The 12,024-nt window shown below is 27.1% G+C and overlaps 1 protein-coding gene across 1 annotated transcript in view; it reads right to left on the bottom strand.

Moving 5' to 3' along the window:
* LOC101234802 (low density lipoprotein receptor adapter protein 1) overlaps positions 1-12,024 on the bottom strand; it is a 30,450-nt gene that overhangs the window by 11,638 nt on the left and 6,788 nt on the right. Inside the window, exon 2 of the mRNA XM_065794137.1 lies at positions 1,653-1,717. Within this exon, the coding sequence (XP_065650209.1) occupies positions 1,653-1,717 (65 nt within the window). The remainder of the gene's footprint in view (positions 1-1,652; positions 1,718-12,024) is intronic.

Genomic DNA, 12,024 nt, shown 5'->3' with positions numbered 1-12,024 from the left:
AGCTTGAGCCTCTTTCCCATCGTTGTAAAGTTGTACCTTTTTCTCTTTTCTAAAAATACTATCATGACCGCTGCTCAAAGGAGCTTTCATCTCTAGTTCCATCAACCAAAACTAATTCTCGCTTGACTCATCACTCATCTTTTACTTTTCTGTCTCATTCTTTTACTGTATCTGTCCCTGCATGCTCCAAAAACTTTTATTCGTCTAGCTTTTTTCCCCGCACTTCAACCCTTTGGAACTCTCTCTTATCTTCGTGTTTTCCTGACTCATACAATCTTCAATTTTTTACGCCTTCTGTCAACCGATTCCTTGCTCTATAGCTCTATTCTTTTTTTTCTAGTAACTCCCAACTTAATAGTGGTTGCTTGCAGACTTGTTGGGAGTGAATATAATACGCCTAGCTGCTTCACTAGCTATTTTATATTCACAAATGATGTTCATAGTTATAAACTTAGGTTTGTATCTTATTGTAGTCTTTCTATGCCTTTAAAACAAACACAAAAGTATGGCATAAAGTCAATCAAGTATCAATCAATTCTATGTTGGAACTCTCTTCCTGTTGAAACTAAAAAAATATTCTCCAAAATATCAAATAGAAATGCCTTTATAACCCATGTAAAAAAATTTATCTTCAGTAAAAATTATCAATGAATCAGTTAAATTCAGTTAAATGAATCAGTTAAATTCAGTAAAAATTATCAATGAATCAGTTATGCAATCACCCCCTAGTTATTCTCTATAACTAAATTTTTAATATAATAAAAGTAACATAGAAATAAATAAAAATAACTCATAAATAAAAATAAAAATAAGAATAAAAATATAAAACCAAAAATAAAAATAAAAATATAAAACCCATAAAATAGAAATAAAAATATAAAACTCATAAAATAAAAATAAAATAGAAATAAAAACATAAAACTAAAAATAAAACATAAAAATATATAAATGTTCATTTAGTCACAATCAAGTACCCTCATTTTCATCATCCTGTAAAGTTATATGGCTCTAAAATTTGTGGCACTACTAAACCATATAACATGTAATAAATAAACAATAAACTATTTTCTATGCAATCGTCCCGCTTAATTCTCTATAACAAATTTTTTTTTTCTTCTTCCTTTTACTTTATTTCATATTCAATTTTTCTTGAAAAATACTGGATCACAACAAAACTCCTATGACTTCTACTTCTTTGACTCTTCTTCCTTTGTTTCCTTCTTTTTAGTGTTATAGTTTTTGTTATTGATATTGTTATAATTTTTTATATTTTTTATTTATTTATTTTTTTTGCATTATCCTTATGATAATCACTATAATATATATAGATAAATATATAGAAAAATATATACCTATATATAGTAAAATATATAGATAGTACTTATTATATTACTGTATTTAATATTATTATTACTATTTATTACTATTATTATTACTATTTATTTGTATTTATTTTTTATTACTTATTATAATTATCATTATTATTATGCTATATTTATACCATCATAGGTCTTTACGCGTCATCAGTTTTTAACTGTTTGTAAATGTCCGCACAATTGTATATATATATATATACAGTTATTAAAGTGAAAATATATTGATTTGATTTGATTTTAAATCCAAAAAAAAAATATGCAACTCTACTTATTTACCTTAACATTAAATGTAACTCCACTTGAAAGATTTTCTTGATTCAGAATCCAGTCTTCATTTAATCCTAAATGAAAACTTATTTTAAGAAAAATACAAAAAATGTTATTTTACATAGAAAATACATTTCAACACTACTTAACATCTCCTCATCTCATTATGATAGATAATTTATGCTAATTCAGAACTATATGAAATAAAAAATCTAAAAATTTAAGATTAGTACTCTAATTTTTACATTTAAAGATTAGTTAACTTAATTATTTAACTGTTTTAAATAATTTGGAAATTCTTGATTTTTATTGTCATCAATCTTATTTGTTTACATTTTTTATCAACAAAATCTTACCCTAAAAATTTTTTTTAAACTAACATTTTTTTTAAGAAATTATTATTTAGATGTACATGTATTGGCATAATAGGAATTGGCATAAATAAATGTACTTAGACTTAGAGATCAACCAAGGATTAATGAGTTTTGGCATTGTGCATATAGGATGACACAAAATTGGATATAAAAACAAGAGTTACTCATCCTGTTCTATCATCTTTTGCTCGAGTGTATTGAAATTGCAATTTTTCTCATTATGAGAATGGCTAAACTTTATGTTACTTTGACAGGATAAATTATATTTAATGGTAAAAATTTTTTATTATTCCAAGAAAATATTAGAAAAATCTTAAAAAATTTAAACACAATAGTTTTTTTCAGCAAGTTTCAGATTTAACAGTTCCAAAAACAACTTATCTTTTGTTTATAGCTCAAAGTTGCTTGATTATAAAAATAATGTTCTGCCTTTGATTTTCATTGTGGAAACTATGAACAAACTATAAAATTCAGCACCCACAGGTCACTGGTTGCACACAATAAGTATTAAACTTGCAAAAAAGCAAGAATGAAATGCTTGTATGAATCTAGAACTATGAAAACACTTGATGAATGCCATTCTTAAAAAGACTCAATATGTCTTGTGAGAACAAAAAAAAGTCAAACACATATTTTAAAATATTATGCATAATCCTACACCACAATCGGAACAATAGTATATAGTTTCTTTTCATAACTTTTTCCTATTTTCATTCCTATTCAATTTTCAACCTACTTTGCACTGTCAAGTAGACCTTTCTTTACTAGACGTAAGAGACATAAGAATAATTCTGTAAATAATATACCAATCAAATATAATGGTGACTAAAGATGACTAACGATGTTTAAGATGGGCATCGTAAATATTTCTGTATTGTTCCACATTTTTCAATAATCTATTCCACAAGATCTTATCTAAACTAACTTGTTTTTATAACATGCTGCCTTATGTACATGACAAATGAATGACAAACTGTAACTATTTTCTGATTACAAATTACACTTTTTCATTTCAAATAGTAAGGTCTTGTTTAACACTGTCCATTCTCCCCACAGAGCTATTATAATCATTAATTATACTGTGAAGGGTTAATAACGAGGTAAAGTCCTGTTTGACCATTTTATAACACTATTTTCCCTCATTGGTATACACATACTTCTCCTTTATTTAACTTTTTTTTTCTGCAGAACCTTTGGAACATCTTTTGATTTCTAATTCATCGCTTCAATTGGCTTTCTTTTGTAAAAAAATACTGACTAGTGTTAATAAGATGTTTAAAAAAAGTTTAATAAGAATTGTCTGCTGTCATACAGAGACCCATATCCAAGATAGCCTTCATCAAAGCTATTACAATTTGAAAACCCATTGCATGGTCTTTAAAATTATCAAATATTCCCTTTCTAGTATAAATTAAAATTATCTATATTTGGATTCACATACGATATAAAATTTGCGATTGGACGTAAATTTCAAGAGTTTTCAATTTTTATTTTATAACTTTTGAAATATTATATTAAAATTGATTAGAATGATAGATCTCATGCAAAACCATAAAAGAAAAACAGAGAGGGCTATAACTCCTCAAAATGTTATATATATATATATATATATAGCATTTTGATATACATATATATATATATATATATATATATATATATATATATATATATATATATATATATATATATATATATATATATATATTTATATATATATATATACATACATATATTTATATATTTATATATATATCAAAATGTTATATATATATATTTATATATATCAAAATGTTATATATATATTTATATATATCAAAATGTTATATATATATATATATATATATATATATATATATATATATATATATATATATATATATATATATATATATATATATATATATATATAAACATATATATGTATATACAGGGGCAGATCCAGGATTTTTATTGACTGTAGTAAAATAGGCATAACAAATTTTGCGACTAAAAAAAAAAAAGGTCCTGGCTTTTCACATTTGCAGACAATACTACATACCGGTTTACCAACTGTACTATGTGATCTACTGTACTATGCCGACTCGCTGGTCTAAAAGAGCTAAATTTGGACTTAATGAACTAAAATTCAATGATAGGTGGGGGGGGGGAGAGAGGTAGGAGGGTATTACACACCATTTGGGCCAGCCTTGGATGTACAGTGGCTTATATGAGTGATACATGAGATTCCCTAGCACTGGTGTCTTCCCTTGCACTGGTCTCTTCCCTCGTCCATTTAGAGCGCAAGAACATTACTTGATTTACGTGATATTAAAACCATCCAGTTATATTGAACACTTTTAAAAAAAATAATAGTTTACTTGCCTTTTATGACTTTTTATCATGCTTTTTATTAATGCTAAAACCATTACCGAACCCTTATCCTTAGTCGATGTATTTACATTTAATTCTTGGTATTCCTTTTGCCCGCCAATGTATTTATGCCAAATCTTCAGGCATTTTTTACACAATTAACAACGCTGCAATTAACAAATCTCAGCAAATAATAAAAACAAAAGTACCAATGAATAAATGCCAACCTAACCAGATAAACTTGATACAATGGTTCATTGTTTAAAATGACATAGTTCTTTGTTTGACTTTGGTGTAGAAAGTTTTCAGTGGTTTTTGATAAAATAATATAGGAAAGCACATTGCTTAATTTTAATAAAATAATTCAGTAAAGCATAAAAGTATTGAATATGGAAGTCAAACAAACTTTACCTTTAATCAAGTTGAAGAAAAGCCATTGAACAGTATTGCCAAAAGGACTTTTTAATCCGCATATTTCAAATGATTTTGGATATTGACCAAAGTTTAAAAAATAAAACATAGTGGTCAAAACTTCATATAGTTAAGCAAATCATAATTTCAAAATACATTGTTGAGACTTGCTCCTCTCATTAAATTACCTCCACCTGATAATGCAAAGTCTTTACAGCGTATTATTGGAATGTTCTCATACTATGCAAAAAGGATAAGAAAGTTTTCAGATAAAATTAGACCCTTGAACTCCGTTACCCAATTCCCACTCAATCAGCAGCAAATATCAGCTTTTGAAACATTAAAAAATGAGCTTGTTCAATCTTCCATGCAAACCATTGATAAGAATATACCTTTTACTGTAGAGACTGATGCTTCTGATTTTGCCATATCCGCCACGCTTAACCAAGATGGAAGGCCTGTTGCCTTCCATTCACGAACCCTTCAAGGGAGTGAACAATACTATTCATCAGTGGAGAAAGAAGCTCAAGCGATAGTCGAAGCCATAAATCATTGGCGCCATTTTCTTTTGGGTCGACATTTTATTCTCATCACTGACCAACGATCTGTGGCATTTATGTATGATTATAAATCAAGCAGTAAAATAAAGAATGATAAAATAATGCGTTGGAGAATAGCCTTGTCTCCATATTCTTATGATATCCACTATTGCCCTGGCCAATGTAATAGTGGTCCAGATACATTAACTAGTATTAGATGTGCAGCAATAAGTTCAGAATCATTATATGATTTGCATGCTGCACTTTGCCATCCTGGTGTTACTCGCCTCTATCATTTTATTCGATCAAGAAACCTCCCTTATTCAGTAGAAGACGTAAAACAAATATGTAAAGATTGTAGAATATGCAAAGAAATAAAACCCAAGTACTATCGCCCAAATGATGTGCACCTAATTAAAGCAACCCAGCCATTTGAACATATATCTATTGACTTCAAAGGTCAATTACCTTCTTCTACCCCTGAACAATATATGCTAACAATTGTAGACTTATACTCACGTTTTCCTTTTGCTTATCCTGTAAAAGATATGACAACTCAGACAATAATAAACTGTTTAGCTGATCATTTTTTTTATTTTTGGTATGCCTAGTTATGTTCATTCTGATCGTGGATCCTCATTAATATCTTCTGAATTAAAGCACTGGTTCTTATCAAAAGGGATTGCAAGTAGCAGAACAACCCCTTACAACCCGACTGGAAATGGGCAAGTTGAAAGATACAATGGAATTATTTGGAAATCAATATTACTCACTCTTAAATCTCGAAATCTGCCTATATCATCATGGAAAAGAGTTCTACCTGATGCACTTCATGCTACAAGATCCCTATTATGTACTTCTACTAACTGTAGTCCACATGAACGTCTTTTCAATTTTCAATGAAGATCATCATCTGGGTCCTCAATTCCTTCATGGCTTGTCAACCCGGGACCTGTACTTATAAGAAGAAATGCGATGCAAAGTAAATATGAAGATTCAGTGAATGAGGTTCAACTCATCGAAGCAAATCCTCATTATGCTCATGTGAGATTTCCTAATGGTCATGAGAAAACAGTGTCTACTTAACAGCTGGCTCCCATATGAACAACTCTTATAATACAGACATCAAACAACAATTTAGAAGTAACAACCATCGATAACTATCACCCAACCTCTAATGATAGTAATGAAACTCCTTTAACCTCCGAAAAGGGACTAGAAAACAAAGTGAATCCTATAGAACAAATTAACACTATGCCGCGTAGATCTTCACGAATTTCTAAAGCACCAGAAAAACTTAACTTATAAATACCCCTGAACACTTTTAAGAGTAGGGTGAATGTTGTGTTAATGCGATTTATGTATACATATATATTTTGTATTACACTATATATATACTTTATGTATTTTGTTATTTTGTTATAGGCTAGTATTATTATAGCTCTTTTGAGCCAACATAATTAATTTGGTTATTCTTTACATACATTTGAATGTAAAAAAGAGACATCTTTTTTGGTTTTAAAGAACACTTGAAAAATATGTCTATATATAGATAGTTTTCTTAACTTTCTAAATTCTATTTTGTGTTAAAAATCAGAAAATAGGCATGTGTTGATATTTTATGCCTATTTTCTGATTTTTTTATGCATAATCCTGTATCGCCAAAATCCAAAACAAGCTTTTTTTGTTTATCATTTAGATCTCGGTAGAAGCTTGTTGATCATTATTAAACCTGAAATATATGCCCACACTTTTTAGATTGAAAGTTTTCCATTATGTGACAGTAAGTTTAATAAAATCACCACGTTTGAGATGTTAGAAGTTTCAGGCTGATTAAGTTAAGATAAATTTTTTTTAAACGTATATAAATCGCTTGACTTCATCAATGATAAATAACTCGTGGAACAGCAATAAACACATTTCATGATTTTTTATAAGCATAAATAAATTTCACCATTTTTATAACAGACTACATTAAGAAACCAACAGACAAAGCTAATTAATTTAGTCTTTATAATTATAAAAACTTTTTCATTTAATGGTTGCCATACACTTAATTAAAAAAAGTTTTTTAAACAGAGAGTGGATATAATTTAAACAGTCAGAATTTCTGCCTTTGCTACACAAATTCTGTTTGATACAGGTTCTTGCTTGATGACTTTTTGTCAGTACGTCAGGGGTTAGGGTTATATATATATATATACATATATATATATATATATATATATATATATATATATATATATATATATATATATATATATATATATATATATATATATATATATATATATATGATATCTGTCTCCCTGAAAAAAAAAATTTTTTTCGAAAAAAGAGAGAAAAGTTCTCGTATAAAGGTAGGTCCCCCTCATCAAAAGAATTCGGGATTGTGAATTGGGATTGTGAATCGGGATTGTGATTCGGGATTCTGATTGTGATTTGGGTTCGGGATTCTGATTGAGGTTCAGGATTCTGATTAGGATTTGGGATTCTGATTGGGATTCGGATTCTGATTGGGATTCGGATTCAGATTGGGATTCTGATTGGGATTCAGATTGGGATTCTGATTGGGATATATAAAATACAATATATAAGTAAATAAATATAATTGTTATGTATAAAAAATAATACAATAAGTAAAATAATTTATATATTATTTTCTTTATTTATCGATTTTTCTTATCTCTTCTTTTTCTTTATTTAATTGTTGATAAATATAGTTAAATTTAATTGTATATATTTCTTCTTCATCTTCTACTTCTTCGTCTTTTTCTTCTTTTTCTACTTTTTTTTCTTCTTCTTCATCGTCATAGTAATTGTCATAGTCATCGTCATCGTCATAGTCTTCTTCCATATCATTTTCTTCCACATCGTCATAGTCTTCATCAAATTCCATTTTTTCATCGATTTTTAGATTATTAAAAAATGGATATATTAAAAACTATCGAAATGAAAATTGACATTAGTAAAAAAATTGTGTATACAAAACATAACTTTAATCAACAACAATTAGAAATTATCAAACTTTTAACAGAATATCTAATGGAATATTTAAATAATGACGCTCACAAACAAGATTCGCCCGATTCTTATGTGCAAATTGGAAATTATGGACCATTGACATTATACTTTAAAAAATGTATATGAATAATTTTTTATTTGAAAATCTTTTTTTTAGAGTAAATAATAAAAAATATGACTTCAATAATGGATGAAAACTTCAAAAAATTAATTGTATACATGGAAAAAGAACAACACGATATGGACGATAAGTATAAATCAATAATAAAAATGTTAAACAGAATGATATTTCAAGCCACATGCCAAACAAGAAAATATTCCGAAAAAAGAAAATTACGTGTAATATATGAACAATATATTAACGATATTGAATTTGACTTTAAATATTGCACCAATGATTTATATGATTTTTATAATTGCAATAGGCACTGCAATTGTTGCATTGCCACTAACAATGTTGTCTCTTATATTGTAAAACTAAACGAAGCAATTTTTTAAATAATATTCATGTTGTTATTTTTTTTTAATTTTTTTAAAAAAATAATATTTCTTAAATTAAATGTTTTCTTTTATTTAATATTTTTTTAATTATAAATATAAATGTCTAAAATATTGGTTAATATAACAATATTTTTTTTATATCATAGATTTCTTATTAACAACATAAATGTCAATCATGAACATTAAAGCTTTAAAAGATGCACAAACACAAATTTTAGTCAATCTAACGAAATTAAATATAGAGAAACAACAACTTTTAGAAGAATTACATTGGATTGATTGTCACCTTAAACATAACCAAGAAGTTAATATGATTAACCGACCTAAAAGAAAACGGAAAATCGATCTTGCCGAATAAAAAAAAAAAAAATTATTTTACTTATTGTATTATTTTTTATACATAACAATTATATTTATTTACTTATATATAGTATTTTATATATCCCAATCAGAATCCCAATCCGAATCCCAATCCGAATCCCAAATCCCAATCAGAATCCCGAATCCCAATCAGAATCCCGAATCACAATCAGAATCCCGAATCACAATCCCGATTCAGAATCCCGATTCACAATCCCGAATTCTTTTGATGAGGGGGACCTACCTTTATGAGAGAACTTTTCTCTCTTTTTTCGAAAAAAAATTTTTTTTTCAGGGAGACAGATATCATCATATATACATATACCTATATATATATATATATATATATATATATATATATATATACATATATATATATATAAATATATATATATATATATATATATATATATAAATATATATATATATATATATATATATATATATAAATATATATATATATATAAATATATATATATACACTGTGTCAAAAAAGTTTTCATCCACCTGTCCTGTTCATTTTTCAGATGCGATAATTTTTTATTGAACAAAGATATAAGCAAAATTTCAACTAAATGATATCAGTTAACCATTCCAGAAATATTGTAAAAAAAGATTTTACAAAATATAAAATAAAAAATTAAATATCGCATTTTAAACTACCCAATGCCTGTTTTTTGCGCCAAAAAAGTTTTCATCCACCCTGCACTCCAACCTCAATTTGTTATGTAATCAGTATTGTAGCAACATTTTTTAAATATAAAATAGACTTAATAAGATTTTTGAATTATTTTTTCTTTATATGATTCTTTTATATTTTTAATTTTTGTTAGAATAATTATTAAAAATGAGAGTTGCAGAGGAAATTCGATCACTTATTGCTAGACTATGGAAGGAGGGAAAATCACAGCGAAATATAGAAGAAATAGTAAAAAAACCACGTTCAACTGTGCAGTCCATTATCAAGAAATACCAAACCACCAAAAAAATTGCTGATAAGCCATGTAAAGGACATCCAAATAAGATTCAAGTATTGCATCGACGAGCTATTCTGAGAAGAGTCATCCAGAATCCTAAAATAAGTGCTCCAAAACTTACTGGAATGCTGCAAAATGATTACAATTTAAAAGTGGATCCTGAAACTATTAGAATAACCTTAAGAAGAGCTGGATACAATGGTAGAGTACCATTGATAAAGCCCTACATCAGCAAAGTAAACAAAGCCAAACGACTACACTTTGCAAAGCTTTATATTAATGAACCACAAACATTCTGGGAATCTGTCCTTTTCACCGATGAGTCAAATTTAATGTGATTTTATCAGATGGAAGAGTTAAAGTTTGGAGAAAACCAAATGAAGTATTTAAAAAACAAAACTTATGTCCAACGGTGAAGCATGGTGGAGGAAGTATCCCTATTTGAGATCAAGTTGAAAACTCAATTTTATTTGTAAATGAAAAATCCGTTTTTATGTTAATGAACCATTGCCATGACCAATTTTATAACTTATGAGTTCCATATGTATCTGTTATCAAACAAAGACTTATTAAAAAAGATGGGTTCAATAAAAAAGTATAGTTGGTATAATTCATATTTCCCAATTAATAGTTCTTGTTCTTTTCCAATAAATGATTGGTCGTTGACAGTGAAATTGATGACTAATGAAAATGATTAGTTAGATACAATTGAATAATGGTTACAAAATGACAGTAGAAACAAGTTATATAATGAAGAATTAATTTATGACTTGCATTTATATCACTTTTTATCTTTCTATAAGTCCTTTAAAATGGTATATTTTAATATAGAATAAATTATTCTAAATTAAAATAAACCATTTTTAAAGACTTAATTCAACAATAATTCGATAATTGTTAGACAGCCATAAGATTTAATGTGAACGTTTTGCGATTAAAATTAAGCTAATTTTAATTACAAAATCATAAATTTGTATTAAAAAACAAATGACAATAAGAAAAAAAAATTTATTTAATTTGCATAAAAGGGGTCCACTCTAGTAATACCTTGCAAAATAATAGGGACTCCACATTCATTTAACACGCACTTAAAAATCTCCTCTTATTCAGTGATTACAGTATGGCAACCCTATTTATATATATATATATATATATATATATATATATATATATATATATATATATATATATATATATATATATATATATATATATATATATATATATATATATATATATATGTGTGTGTGTGTGTGTGTGTATATATATATATATATGTATGTACAGTGGGTGCTCATATTATTAGAAACACGACCAAATTTTAAAAACTTTGTGAATAAAGTTCAAAATTAACAAAACATTTTAACAAAATAATTTTTTTTATTTTACAAATAGTATGTATGTACCTTTTACTTTAATCTGGGAGTTTGGCAACATTGCATTTCATCTCATTATGAAGTTATAGGGTTTTTCCCGAATTTTGACAATTTTGCCAGTTATACCTGTGTTGTTGTCGCGTGAAGTGCTGTTTGTGTATTGCTCTCTTTTTAAAGTTTTCAAAGATTTTTTATTGTTTTGTTATTGAGTTCTATTTATGTGTCTATTTTTTACAGTTAAACATGATTAAATCAATATTTTTACATATAATTTGACTTCTATAACGGTTTACTAGAATCACGTGTTTTGTTCAATATGGGAAAGGCAAAAGATGTTTCACCCTCAAAAAAAAAGAGAAGTTGGAGCATTATTGAAGAATACTTCTTATTCTCAAAGGTGCATAGCATCAATGACAAAGGTTTCAGTGGCAACAGTCAACCGAATAAAAAAAAATCTGGACAAAAATGCT

Source organism: Hydra vulgaris, chromosome 03, assembly GCF_038396675.1.
Source record: "Hydra vulgaris chromosome 03, alternate assembly HydraT2T_AEP".
In the NCBI taxonomy this organism is placed as follows: Eukaryota; Metazoa; Cnidaria; class Hydrozoa; order Anthoathecata; family Hydridae; genus Hydra; species Hydra vulgaris.
This window is presented reverse-complemented; position numbering and strand designations above follow the sequence as displayed.